The sequence below is a fragment of the Zingiber officinale genome, chromosome 3A (genome assembly GCF_018446385.1).
Source record: "Zingiber officinale cultivar Zhangliang chromosome 3A, Zo_v1.1, whole genome shotgun sequence".
NCBI lineage: Eukaryota > Viridiplantae > Streptophyta > Magnoliopsida > Zingiberales > Zingiberaceae > Zingiber > Zingiber officinale.
The window spans coordinates 159,426,826-159,439,085 of NC_055990.1; the positions used below are offsets into that span (position 1 = coordinate 159,426,826).

General features: G+C 38.0%; 1 protein-coding gene across 1 annotated transcript; it reads left to right on the top strand.

Annotated features, from left to right (window-relative positions):
• Nucleotides 1–280: 280 nt before the first annotated feature.
• Nucleotides 281–7,392, top strand: LOC122053063 (non-lysosomal glucosylceramidase-like). Its single transcript, XM_042614933.1, has 19 exons — nucleotides 281–426; nucleotides 620–730; nucleotides 1,735–1,791; nucleotides 1,926–1,996; nucleotides 2,725–2,824; nucleotides 3,098–3,168; nucleotides 3,308–3,408; nucleotides 3,487–3,590; nucleotides 3,677–3,730; nucleotides 3,911–3,966; nucleotides 4,073–4,111; nucleotides 4,201–4,345; nucleotides 4,707–4,888; nucleotides 4,963–5,033; nucleotides 5,321–5,393; nucleotides 5,463–5,524; nucleotides 5,602–6,526; nucleotides 6,642–6,932; nucleotides 7,013–7,392. The coding sequence occupies exons 1-19, from the start codon at nucleotides 409–411 to the stop codon at nucleotides 7,293–7,295; spliced, it is 2,814 nt and encodes a 937-aa protein (XP_042470867.1). The 5' UTR covers nucleotides 281–408; the 3' UTR covers nucleotides 7,296–7,392.
• The last annotated feature ends 4,868 nt before the right edge of the window (nucleotides 7,393–12,260 follow it).

The window sequence follows — 12,260 nt, forward strand, 5'->3', positions numbered from 1 at the left end:
GCATATATCACCGAACATATAAAGTAATTTTTTTTCCCCCATTTCACCATGACCTGAATTTATTTCATCCCTTCCTAATCCACTCCTTTTAAGTAAACAAATCACGAGGTCTTTAATAAGATTAATCACAGATAGCGTAGAAAAATGTCATGCATTAGCATCCACGGAAGATGAAAAGATTTTCAATAAAATATTCAACTGTAGCGGCCTAGTGGCCTGAGGCTGTTTGGTGGGTGGAGGGAATACATATTAATTATTGCTGTGTCTCTGTTTTGCTCGCGGTTGCCTACCCTTTCGTCTTCCTCGAGCAAACATTTCTTCTTTTTGAATCTTCATTGCCAACAATCATCGGCACCAAGACGCCTGTATCTAGATTTCACAAAAGATTCTGAAGTGTTTTCAACAGTCATGGCAGATTCTCCTGCGGTATGATGGTGTAGCATTTCAATATTTTTCGTCCATATATTGTGGAGTTCCAATAGCTTAATTTGCTAGCTTGGTTCTAAACATCTTTTTCCTTGAGAAATGTTTCTTTTTTCATCTTCTTAGACTATAGAAATTTCTGAACATGGATAAATCATGACTCCTATAACTTGCATTTTTTTTTATGTTCTTCCAGGCTAAGGTGGAATTTTATGAACCGCCACCTTTAACTTGGAACAGGAAACTAGATGCTGAGGGGAAAAAGAGATCTGAGTTTTCTTTAATAAAGTTAACTGACTACCATATGGTATATGTTCTCTTATTTGAAAATTTCATTAATAATGTCAGCGCACCCTCTGATGATACCTATATGCTTATTTATTTGAGGTTAGGCCTGTTTGGCTTTTCATTCTCGTTCTAATCTGTTGGTGTACACTAAATTATTATTCGATGTGCCATTTTTTATTGATAAAAACACATTTTAAAAAGTCGATATCAAATTTCCATACATGTTTCAAGAGCCATAGCTCAGTTAAAATTCATATGGTCCAACCAGCCAACTTGGGATTCTTTAATATCATATTATCATTGTCCATTTCCTACTGCGAGCTAATAGATTGAGTTATACTTATCAATGATGCATCAGGTCTTGTGGTTCAGATGAGTATGCTGATTGTGCAATTATCTACGATCACCTGTAAATTAGGTCTGATTTGTGCACATGTATACTAAAATATTTATTTCTAACTCATGAGCTATTAATGTTTATATTATGTTCATAACTTCCTTATGTTATGTTGCACATACGAGTAGTCAAAATATTTAAAGTATGAACATAAGGTTATCGTGCTTATGCTTCTATGACTAATTCATTATGCATCTATGATTTTCATGTTATTTTAAAAGAACTCATGAATAGGTATAATGTGTTCTCACCATCTACTCTGTAAGAACGGTTTCATTATCAAAAACCCTATGCAAGAAAGTTGGAATTTTTTTAAGTTGTAACAAGAATTAAGTCAACATCTGTGTTCTTATCCATAATAGGAAGTAAGTAGATGAAGTTATAGACTTTTGAGGTATCCTTTTTTTGTTCAGTTTGTTATACCAATGAGACATATGCACAACTATATATCGTATTCAGTTAATTATCAAGCTTCTAACGTTCTGCATTATGGTATATACGCTAAGAAAAAACAACCTCAATTGGACAATTAAGAGTTAAGATGCTGCAAATGTTTGACTTTGAAACACTAACATTGTTTATTGCCTTGTTAATCTGATATCTTTAATCAATCCTTCTATGTCAAGCTTTATTTTGCTTATCGGTTGTGCCGGAACTTCCTAGAGGAAACTGCAAGAGGACGGGTAAGCTAGATCTCCATTATTAATGGATTATTCTAATAAGAACTAGCTTGTGTTCAAATTATTAGAGTTAACCAAGAGTTGGATAATCTGATCATGATCTTTTAAATGGTTCTTATTTTCTTATCCTTGTGAAGGCTGTACTTTATAATCCTTTCAGAAAGTGGATGGATGTGTCTTATCAAGGAGTTCCTTTAGGTGGAATAGGGTACGGATTTATTCTTGGTTATTTCATATAAATAATATATAAATATATATGCACAAGTATTTATGCATAAGTATTCCAGGTCTACCAAATATCTTTTAATATTATTGCTTTTGGCATAGATTGTGTGTGAAGCTATGGCAAGTTTATTTGCTCTTTAAAAGAGAGGAGAAGGTCAAAACCTACCTAATCCATTCAAGGATGTATAGGAGAAACTATGGAAGATTGCAACACTCATACAACCTTTTTACCATATAGGAATTTGTAATGGAAGTTTATACTTTACGATGCTAGTAATAATACACGTTTAATTCGTGGCTAAAATTCCTAAATTTACTCTAGAATACCTGGCATCGAGACTAGAACTTTATGGTTTTCCTGTCAGGACAAACATGTTTTGTGGGATCAGTAATGCATCAACAACAACATGAAGAAAAAAACAGTACTACTACTAAAATTGTCCTAAAACCTTATATCGAGGAGTTAATATGTTCCATGTACATACACATGAATTGAACAAGTTGATCTTGTATGTTTGATAAGTTGTTCATTCTCACTGCAATTTATGGATAAGTTAACAGAGATCAGTTCTTGATAAGTTAGTGTTGATCATTGCATATCACCAAGTTCACTTTTAGTTTCTTTGGCTTTTCTAATAGAGTTAACAGACCTGATTAATTGATTCCAAATATTTGATACCTTTCTTATGTGTTCACTGCTGAAACTTACAGATCGGGAAGTATAGGTCGGAGCTACAGAGGATATTTTCAGTACTGGCAACTACTGTCTGATCAGTGTGAAGAGAATCCTGTCCTAGCCAATCAGTTTTCTGTAAGTTGACTACCAAATGGTGAATACTCAATCTGAACTGTGATCTCCGTTTTTTGCACACGTAATCTTTGTAGATGCATAAACTTTAAAACATCTACCAAGTTTCTTTTAAAAACCTTTGTCGAAAATCAAAATTATAATATCCTAATTACTAATCGTGCCACTAGACATGAAACTCCGTCCATCTTTTACGCCCCATTCGTTTCTTCTATGAGTAAATTATTTCCTTTCATTTCAGAGTTTTCATTTGTTTTTTTGTTTTTTTGCTGGCAGGTCTTCATTTCACGACCTAATGGAAAGAAGTACTCCACTGTGCTGTCTCCAAGGAGTTCAGAAATTCCAAAGTAACCATATCCTTTGCCTGTTCTAGTTGGTGTATCACATTTTGTGGCTCTTCATTCATTTCAGTCTCAATTAAGTAGTTTGGTCCCAGAATGGTTTTGTTAGTTTTGTATAACCAAGAATCTTTCGAATGACATGCAGAGGGAGTTCCAATCCTGGAATAGAATCTTGGGATTGGAATCTCAGTGGGAAAAATTGCACTTATCATGCTTTGTATCCAAGGTCCTGGACTGTTTATGATGGTAACTACGGCAAGGAAAATTTTGAATGGATAAAAAGGCATTTTTCAGGAGGCATATCCTCATTATATTGTTTTGCAGGTGAGCCTGACCCAAAACTCAAGATAACATGCCGTCAAATTTCACCATTTATCCCACATAACTATCAAGAAAGCTCCTTTCCAGTTTCAATTTTTAACTTCATGGTAGGGAATGGACTAATACAAAATCTTCAGTTCTTCACGTTCCTTTAGTTGCTTTGATTATTTTAAGCTGCTTGATTGCTTGCCAGCTGACGAATTCAGGTGAAACTTCTGCAGAAGTCTCTTTGCTTTTCACATGGGCTGTGAGTTAGATGACAAAGTTTAAGTTTATTTTTTTATGTATTTCCCCTTTTTTTTTCATTCATTCCATGAATCGATTCTAATGCTCTAAGACCAGTGCCACTGTACACTGGCTCTAAGTTGCCAAGCTTAGTCTTTCAATGACCACAGCTAACAAGTATTCCTCTGTTTCTATAATGCAGAATTCTATAGGTGGTAAATCTGAATTTTCTGGTAATCATGCTAATTCCAGAATGAAGTGAGTAACAATAGCTAGTAAAAGTCTGTCTGGGTGTTGTGTGTTGGACTTCATGCTCTATATCAATCTAACCTACGTTTCAACTTTCAACTTTTCAATATGCTAGTTCAAAGAATGGTGTTCGTGGAGTTCTTCTGCATCACAGGTATCAGGTCTTCATCACCAAACCGTTTATAACTATAGTTTTTCTTTTTTCTTCCTTTTTTAGTTTTCTGAAGCAAACATGCAATGCAGAACTGCTAACCATCAGACGCCAGTGACGTTTGCCATAGCAGCCCATGAAACAAATGGAGTTTGTGTTACAGAATGCCCCTGCTTCCTCATATCTGGAAATTACAAGGGATTCACTGCAAGGGACATGTGGGATGAAATAAAAAAAGTAAGACAACTTTGCGCATCTCTCCTATGTATTTGTAAGGATATCTCTAACCAATTTCGTCTGATTTCACTCTATATAATATGTCTCGCTTGTATAAAACTATTGCATCAAGTTTGAATGTAGGTTTTTGCTTGAACTTAGTTGAAACTTATGAAGGCAAATAGTCTTATGAAAGTGGCTACCCAATGATATGGAAAGTATCACATAATCATTCTGCAATTACATATACATTCCATTTCCTAGTTTATAAATTATTTCGATCTCTACTTGTAGCTGCTATCAGATAATCTTACAGTTAGATATAGACCTTCATTTATATTATGACAAATCTTGATATTGTTGGATATCTTTCTGCAACTAGAATGGATCCTTCTCCCACCTAGAAGACAACAGAACAACCCGACCATCAGAACCAGGGTCATCTATTGGAGCAGCAGTTGCAGCAACAGTTACAGTGCCATCTAAAGAAAGTCGTACAGTTACATTCTCTTTGGCATGGGCCTGTCCCCAAGTTAAGTTTTCTAGTGGCAGAACCTATAACAGGTGAGTGAAGCAATGTATCTAAATGACTAAACCTAAACGACTTTGCTGATTATTAGTTTATGACCTAATAACAGGAGATATACTAAATTCTATGGGACAGATGCTGATGTTGCAGCAGCAAATCTTGCTCATGATGCCATAATTGGTATGTTTGAATGACAAGCACTATCTCAAATATACCACACATTAGTTTCTGACGTTTGAGGAATAGCTGTTGTTTCATGAACATTAGTTTTTGGGCTGTGTTGTGAGTTGGTTCAAAGAGGGCAATGTTTTCCTTTAGTGCCAATATCAAATTGCAGTTTCTTTTTATGTATGCAATTGTAGTAAGATGAGAGATACACTTTGTGTCTTAGCTTTTGTCTTTCTATTACTAATGGATTTCTTACTGTGATCGTAATGGTCTTAGTTCACCTCTTAAATTTAATACAGAATGCTCCAACTGGGAGTCACAGATTGAAGATTGGCAAAGGCCTATTTTGGAGGACAAACAGCTTCCTCAATGGTATGCTCCACATTTTATCCATCTTTCATCTCATAAGAAAATACATGAACTTACTATTAACTGCCTCAGGTATCCAATCACTCTCTTCAATCAGCTCTACTATCTAAATGCCGGGGGCACAATTTGGACAGGTGAGTTATATTAGGTTCTTATTTCGTCTCTAGATACGGCCTGGGCAGATGGCATTAGGCTGACAAAGAAATTGCAGATGGAATGCCCCCTGTTGAGAGTTTGGCAAACGTGGAAGAAAGAAAATTCTCTCTCAGTATACCCAGTGGACATATCAAAGAAATGAATAGAAATGTCAAAGGAAGCGATGCTGCTGCTAATATCTTGACAAGCGTGGCACAGATCAGTGTGAAATTACAGTCTCCTGTTACATCACATTCCGCCTTCGGTACATCATTGCTGCAGGAAGGAGAGGAAAACATCGGCCAGTTTCTGTACCTCGAAGGAATAGAATATCGTATGTGGAACACTTACGATGTCCACTTCTACTCATCGTTTGCTTTGATCATGTTGTTTCCCAAACTTGAACTCAGCATTCAGAGAGACTTTGCAGCAGCAGTACTGATGCATGATCCTCAAAAGATTGAATTGTTTACCGGCCAGCGGGTTTCAAGAAAGGTTCTTGGTGCCGTACCTGATGATATCGGAACAAATGATCCATGGTATGAAGTAAATGGTTACATCCTACATGATAGCAATAGGTGGAAGGACCTTAATCCAAAGTTCGTCTTGCAAATTTACAGAGATGTAGTTGTGACAGGAGACATAACTTTTGCAAAATCTGTTTGGCCTTCTGTTTACATTGCAATGGCTTACATGGATCAGTTCGACAAGGACAAAGATGGAATGATAGAAAATGAAGGTTTCGGGGATCAAACATATGACATGTGGGCAGCTTCTTGTGTGAGTGCGTATAGTGGTGGCCTTTGGGTCGCTGCTCTGCAAGCTGCTGCTTCCATGGCACGACTAGTTGGAGATGGAGCTTCTGGAGATTATTTTTGGGACCGGTATCAGAAAGCAAAAGCTGTATATGAACATCTATGGAATGGCTCTTATTTTAACTATGATAATGGTGGTGGAGTATCAAGCTCATGTATTTTGGCTGACCAATTGGCTGGACAATGGTATGTCCTATATATATCATACTTGATAGCTTCACTTTTCCTTCGGCAAACAATGATTTACAGTTTTATAAGAGATTAAAGAACAGAAATATTATAGTTTTGTGTCTCACTGCAGGTATGCCAGAGCTTGTGGACTGGAAGGAATCGTCGATGAGAAGAAAGCACAAAGTGCTTTTCAAACCATCTTTAACTTCAATGTGTTAAAAGTGAAGGAAGGGACCTGCGGAGCGGTTAACGGAATGAAACCGGATGGAACTCTGGACTTGTCTGCATTTCAATCAATCGAGATATGGCCAGGAGTGACATACGCCGTTGCTGCTGCAATGATCCAAGAAGGCATGCCGGAAATAGGATTCAAAACAGCACAAGGGATTCATGAAACTGCATGGTCCGAGAAAGGATTAGGGTGTGTCTTCTAATGGCTACTCGGTTTAAGTAATTCTTTTAGTTGCATCTCTTGTCTGAAAAACTACGTACCTTAAACAGGTACTCATTTCAAACTCCTGAAGCATGGACACCGGATGGTCGATACAGATCATTGCAGTACATGCGTCCTCTAGCCATATGGGCGATGCAGTGGGCACTGTCACCGCCGAGATTGAACAAGGACGATGGGTCCAGAGCAGATTGGAGTGGAGAAATTCAAATTCCTCGTCAGGCATTTTCTCGGATTGCAAACTTCCTCAAGCTGCCAGAAGAGAAGGCGTCTAAAACCATTCTTCGAGTCATCTACGATATTGCTCGTGAAAGACTTTGGGCACGGAGATGAATCATCATCATTCAGAATCTCTGCAGTGGATATCATCCCGCTGAATCTATCTTTTAATGCTATTGTAATAATATTAAAATAAAGAATATTTTTAATATAATTTTTTTTTTGTGTGTTTTTTTTATTGTAAAATGACTAACGAAGATAACATAATATTTAAGTCTATCGAATAACGATATAAAATCTAAATATCTTAAAAGATGATATCCAAACGAGTAAATACTAAATTTATAAAAGAGTAATTTATGATTTTTATTAATATTACATGAAGTATATAAAAAATTAGATAACGTATTCGCAGAAAACGAACAACCCAGGGATAACAAAATACATTACAAAATATCTAATGACGGATGACTTAGATGATTATGTCATAAGAAAATAAATGATGAGATAGACATAAAAAAAGGGCGGAAGGGGATGATAGCGTAAATGTAAATTTTAGCCAGTAATAGATATCATCTCTATAGACCTTACCGACCAGTGTTGTTCCCATACGACGATCCAACATCTAAAAATAGGAATCAAAGAAAAGAAATATAATAGAATTAGTAGCACAAATTGCAATGATAGAAATTAAATTTTTTGACATAGATGACATATATAAAACATTAGAGAAAACTAAATGTAAAGATGGAGTGAAGAAAGAGAAAGAACTCGTGTGGGTAATGGATAGTCCAGAATTATCACCAATAACGATGCTATCATTCCCCGAGTAAGGCTCATTCAACGAAATAGTAGTGAGATTAGTGGTGACATGATGAGATATGCCAGAGTCAACCACTCATTCTCGAGAATCAGACAAAGGTATAAAATGAATGGCAGTGTGTGCAAATAGTGAACTATACGCGGGACGTGGAGCACATGGAGGAGCCAACCGAAGCAAAGCAAGCATCGAGGTAGTCATATGACTACATTGGCAAATAGAGTGACTTTGGACACTACAGATCTGACAGCGCCCAAGATAACGATTGGGACTGGACACGGCTGGTGTTGGATTGAGACACACGTGAGAGGGGGGTGAATCATGTGGTTTTAAAAACATTTCTTTTTCCATTAAAACTAAGTACGAATGTAGCAGAATAACGAGAAAACAAGAAAAAAAATACACGTTCAATTTTTACTTGATTCGAAACCTTCAACGACTCCTACTCCAAAACCTAGGTCCCACGGACCTATCAATGGGTAATCCACTAATAACCTCTTTCGAAACCGCCGAAAGAGAGGATCGAATACAAAGAAAAGTTAGGACAAGTGTAACATGCTACACTTTCCTTTATGCAAAAATTAAGTACAATATGAAATGTTCGTTACCCAACACCTTCGACGATGATCGAATTAGGCTCGGTGTCGGACGTCTCCTTAACAATAGTCAGGCGTAGCAGCATCATAGCAGAGCAGCAGCAGGAAGCTGGAATAGTTGGGACACCAAATGAACACGTAGAAGCTTGTAGATGAGTTGTTATAAAAGTCTTGGTCGAATGCCTCTTTTGTAAGGGATGGAAGACGCCTTCAACGCCACTAAAGGCGCCTTCAACACCACTGAAGGCACCTTCAACCACAAAACCTATCTCTTTAAAACTGGCTCTTATCGTCGCCAAGGTCTTCTGTGTTATTTGACTGAAGGCGCCTTCTAAGCTCCCGAAGGCGCCTTCCATGAATAGTACTCAAGGCGCCTTCCGTCGTTTGAAAGGCACATCGAATACTGTTCACCTGAGGCAACATGTGCTCCTTTTGCCCTGTAAGTTCATGTTAGCCCAAAACAAATAATAACCTACAAAATAGAGTTAGCACAATAAAAATAATATTAATTAATAATTAGATTTTGTTTTCCTGAGAGCAGAATCTAGTTAGGATCTTAATTTAGATTTTGAAATAGACCTAAATTGGACCGACACCTACTGCCCCCTTAATCGGGACACGTCCTCACTGAGTCACTTTCCTCTAGTAACTTACCTTCACTTACAAAAGGTCAGATTACCTCCTTGACATCCAATCTGACCCACTAGGTCTTCCTGTCGAAATGACACATTTATACTCCGTCAATTGGGAATTGAATATTCTGACCTTTTGTCGGAATCGTACATTTAGACTTCAACCCATTGGAAATTGAACATCTCGACCTCCTACCAAAATCCCACATCTAGACTTCCTGCCTAGTGTCTGGTGCTCATGACCCATCAAGTTAGTTAACCCTGCGCACTTGATAACAATGTTAGATCAACAACACATCTAACTTTAATCCACTTGTCATTCATCAAAAACTCAGGTTTGATCATTAGTGTCAACTGCACCAACAATCTTCTCCTTTTTGATGTAATGACAATCTGAGTTAAAGTTAGTAATATATATATATATATATATACACACACCATTTTGATTAATTATTATAGTGTAATGACAATTATAATAATATTAAAATAAATAATATTTTTAATATAAAATATATTTTTTTGTGTTTTTTTAAATAAATGTTCTTTTGATGATTTACATAGCGTTCTTTTGATGATTTTTTTGCGTAAAGGATAAAGCCATGTATATTTTATAAAATTATCAACGAAGATAACATAATATTTGAGTCCATCAAATGATGATATAGAAGATATCCAAATATCAGAAAAGACAATATCTAAAGGAGTACAAGACGAAATACTAGATTTATGAAAAGGTAATTTATAACTTTTATTAATATTACACGAATTGTATAAAAAATTAGGCAAAGTATCCACGGGAAATGAAAGATCAAAGGATAATAAAAAAATGTTGCAAAACACCTAATGATGGATGATCTAGACGACAATGCCATAAGAAAATAGATGACAAGATAGACACAGAAAGGTCGAAAGGGGATAATAGCGTAGGCGCAAATTTTGGACAATAATAGACCCATCTCTATGGACCTCGCTGACCAATGTTGCCCCCGTTCAATGATCTGATACTTGAAATAAGAATAAAAAAAAGAAATATAATAGGATTAGTAGAACCAAGTGCAGGGACAAATTAAATTTTTTGACATAGATGACACATATAAAACATTAGAGAAAACTAAAGGCAAAGATGGAGTGAAGAAAGAGAAAAAACCAATGTGGGTAATGGGTAGTTTAGAATCATCACCAATAATGACGCTATCATTCTCCGAGTAAGGCTCATGCAACGAAATAGTAATGAGATTAGTGGTGACATGATGAGAGACGTCAGAGTCAACAACTCATTCCCGAGAATCAGACAGAGGTGTAAAATGAATGACAGTGTGTGCAAACAGTGCACTATACGCGTGATGCGGAGCACATGGAGGAGCCGACTGAAGCAGAGCAAGCATCAAGGCAGTCATATGACTGCACTCGCGAACAAAGTGACCTTGGACACTACAGATTTGACAGCGCCCAAGATAACGATTGAGACTGGACACAATTAGTGTTAGATCGAGACACATGTGAAAGGGGGTGAATCACGTGATTTTAAAAACATTTCTTTTTCTTTTTAAAACTAAGTACGAATGCAGCAAAATAACGAGAAAACAAGAAAAAGAAAAACACACGTTCAGTTTTTACTTGGTTAGGAGCCTTCGGCAACTCCTACTCCAAGACCTAGATCCCGCGGACCTATCGATGGGTAATCCACTATTAACCTCTTCTGGAACCGTCGGAAGAGAGGATCAAGTACAAAGAAAAGTCAAGACAAGTGTAACATACTACTACACTTTCCTTTATGCAGAAATTAAGTACAATATGAAATGTTTGTTACCCAACACCTTCGACGATGATCGGATCAGGTTCAGTGTTGAATGACTCCTTAGCAGTAGTTAGGCGTAGCAGCGTCGTAGCAGAGCAACAACAGGAAGCCGGAGCAGTCAGAACGTCAAACGAACACGTAGAAACTTATAGAAGAGTTGTTGTAAAAGTCTTGGTCAAGTGCCTCTTTTATAAGGGATAGCAGGTAGGGGTGTAATTGAGCCGAGCCGAGCCGAACTCTTGAATGTTTGAGTTTGACTCGTTTATAATCGAGCCAAGCTCGAGCTTTATTTAACTAATATATGTTGGTGCGGTTAGCACTAATGGTCTAACTCAGGTTTTGATGAATGACAAATCAGGTTAAGTTAGGTTTGTCGTGATCTAACACTCTGACCGAGTGTGTAGGATAAGTTCAGACAGGTCGACGGGCTGACCGGATGTCTGGCACGAAGTCCAAGCGGGTCGACGGGCTGACCGGACGCTTGGCGAGAAGTCCAGCTAGGTCGACGGGCTGACCGGATAGCTGGCGAGAAGTCTAAGCGGGTCGATGGGCTGATCGGATGCTTGGCAAGAAGTCCAGCTAGGTCGACGAGCTGACCGGATAGTTGGCGAGAAGTCCAGATGGGTCGAAGAGTTGACCGGACGTCTGGCAGGTAAATAAAAGTAAGTCACTGGAAGGGAGTGACTGTGAGGACGCATTCTCGGGAAGGGAACATTAGGCGTCGATCCGGCTTAGATCCATTTCGGATCTCTAAGTCGAGATCGTGACTAGATTCCAGTCTCGAAAAGACGAAATATAAGTCATACTTTTTATGTCAAACTTATGAATTGTGCTAACACTCTATTTTGCAGGATATGCACTATTTATTTGCCTCGGACTAATCTTGTCTTGCAGGAAAGCTGGTTTCTGGAGAAAGGTGGTCCGGGCACCCGGAGGGGATCCGGGCGCCCTGGAGGTGATTTTTATCCAGATCGCGCATCGCCACGTGGAGCTCGCTGGTTGGACCTGCCACGTCTCACCAGGGCGCCCGGAAGAGATCCGGGGCGCCCCGAGCCTCATATAAAAGGAGGGTCAGAGGGGAGCTTCAGAACAACAATTCAAAGAGAGATCTTTTACTGCTTGCCCTGCTGCTCTACGCTCCTGCGACGCTAACAAAGCTCCGACAATGCGCTCTTTCTTCTTTGGTTAATTTTGTTGTCGGTATCGCTTTAATTTCATTAGCATTTCAGCACT

Excerpts from the sequence above, each read along its gene's own strand:
- LOC122053063 (XM_042614933.1), top strand. Across the intron at positions 5,525-5,601 it reads CGGGGGCACAATTTGGACAG|ATGGAATGCCCCCTGTTGAG; the intron begins GTGAGTTATATT and ends AAGAAATTGCAG. Across the intron at positions 6,527-6,641 it reads GACCAATTGGCTGGACAATG|GTATGCCAGAGCTTGTGGAC; the intron begins GTATGTCCTATA and ends GTCTCACTGCAG.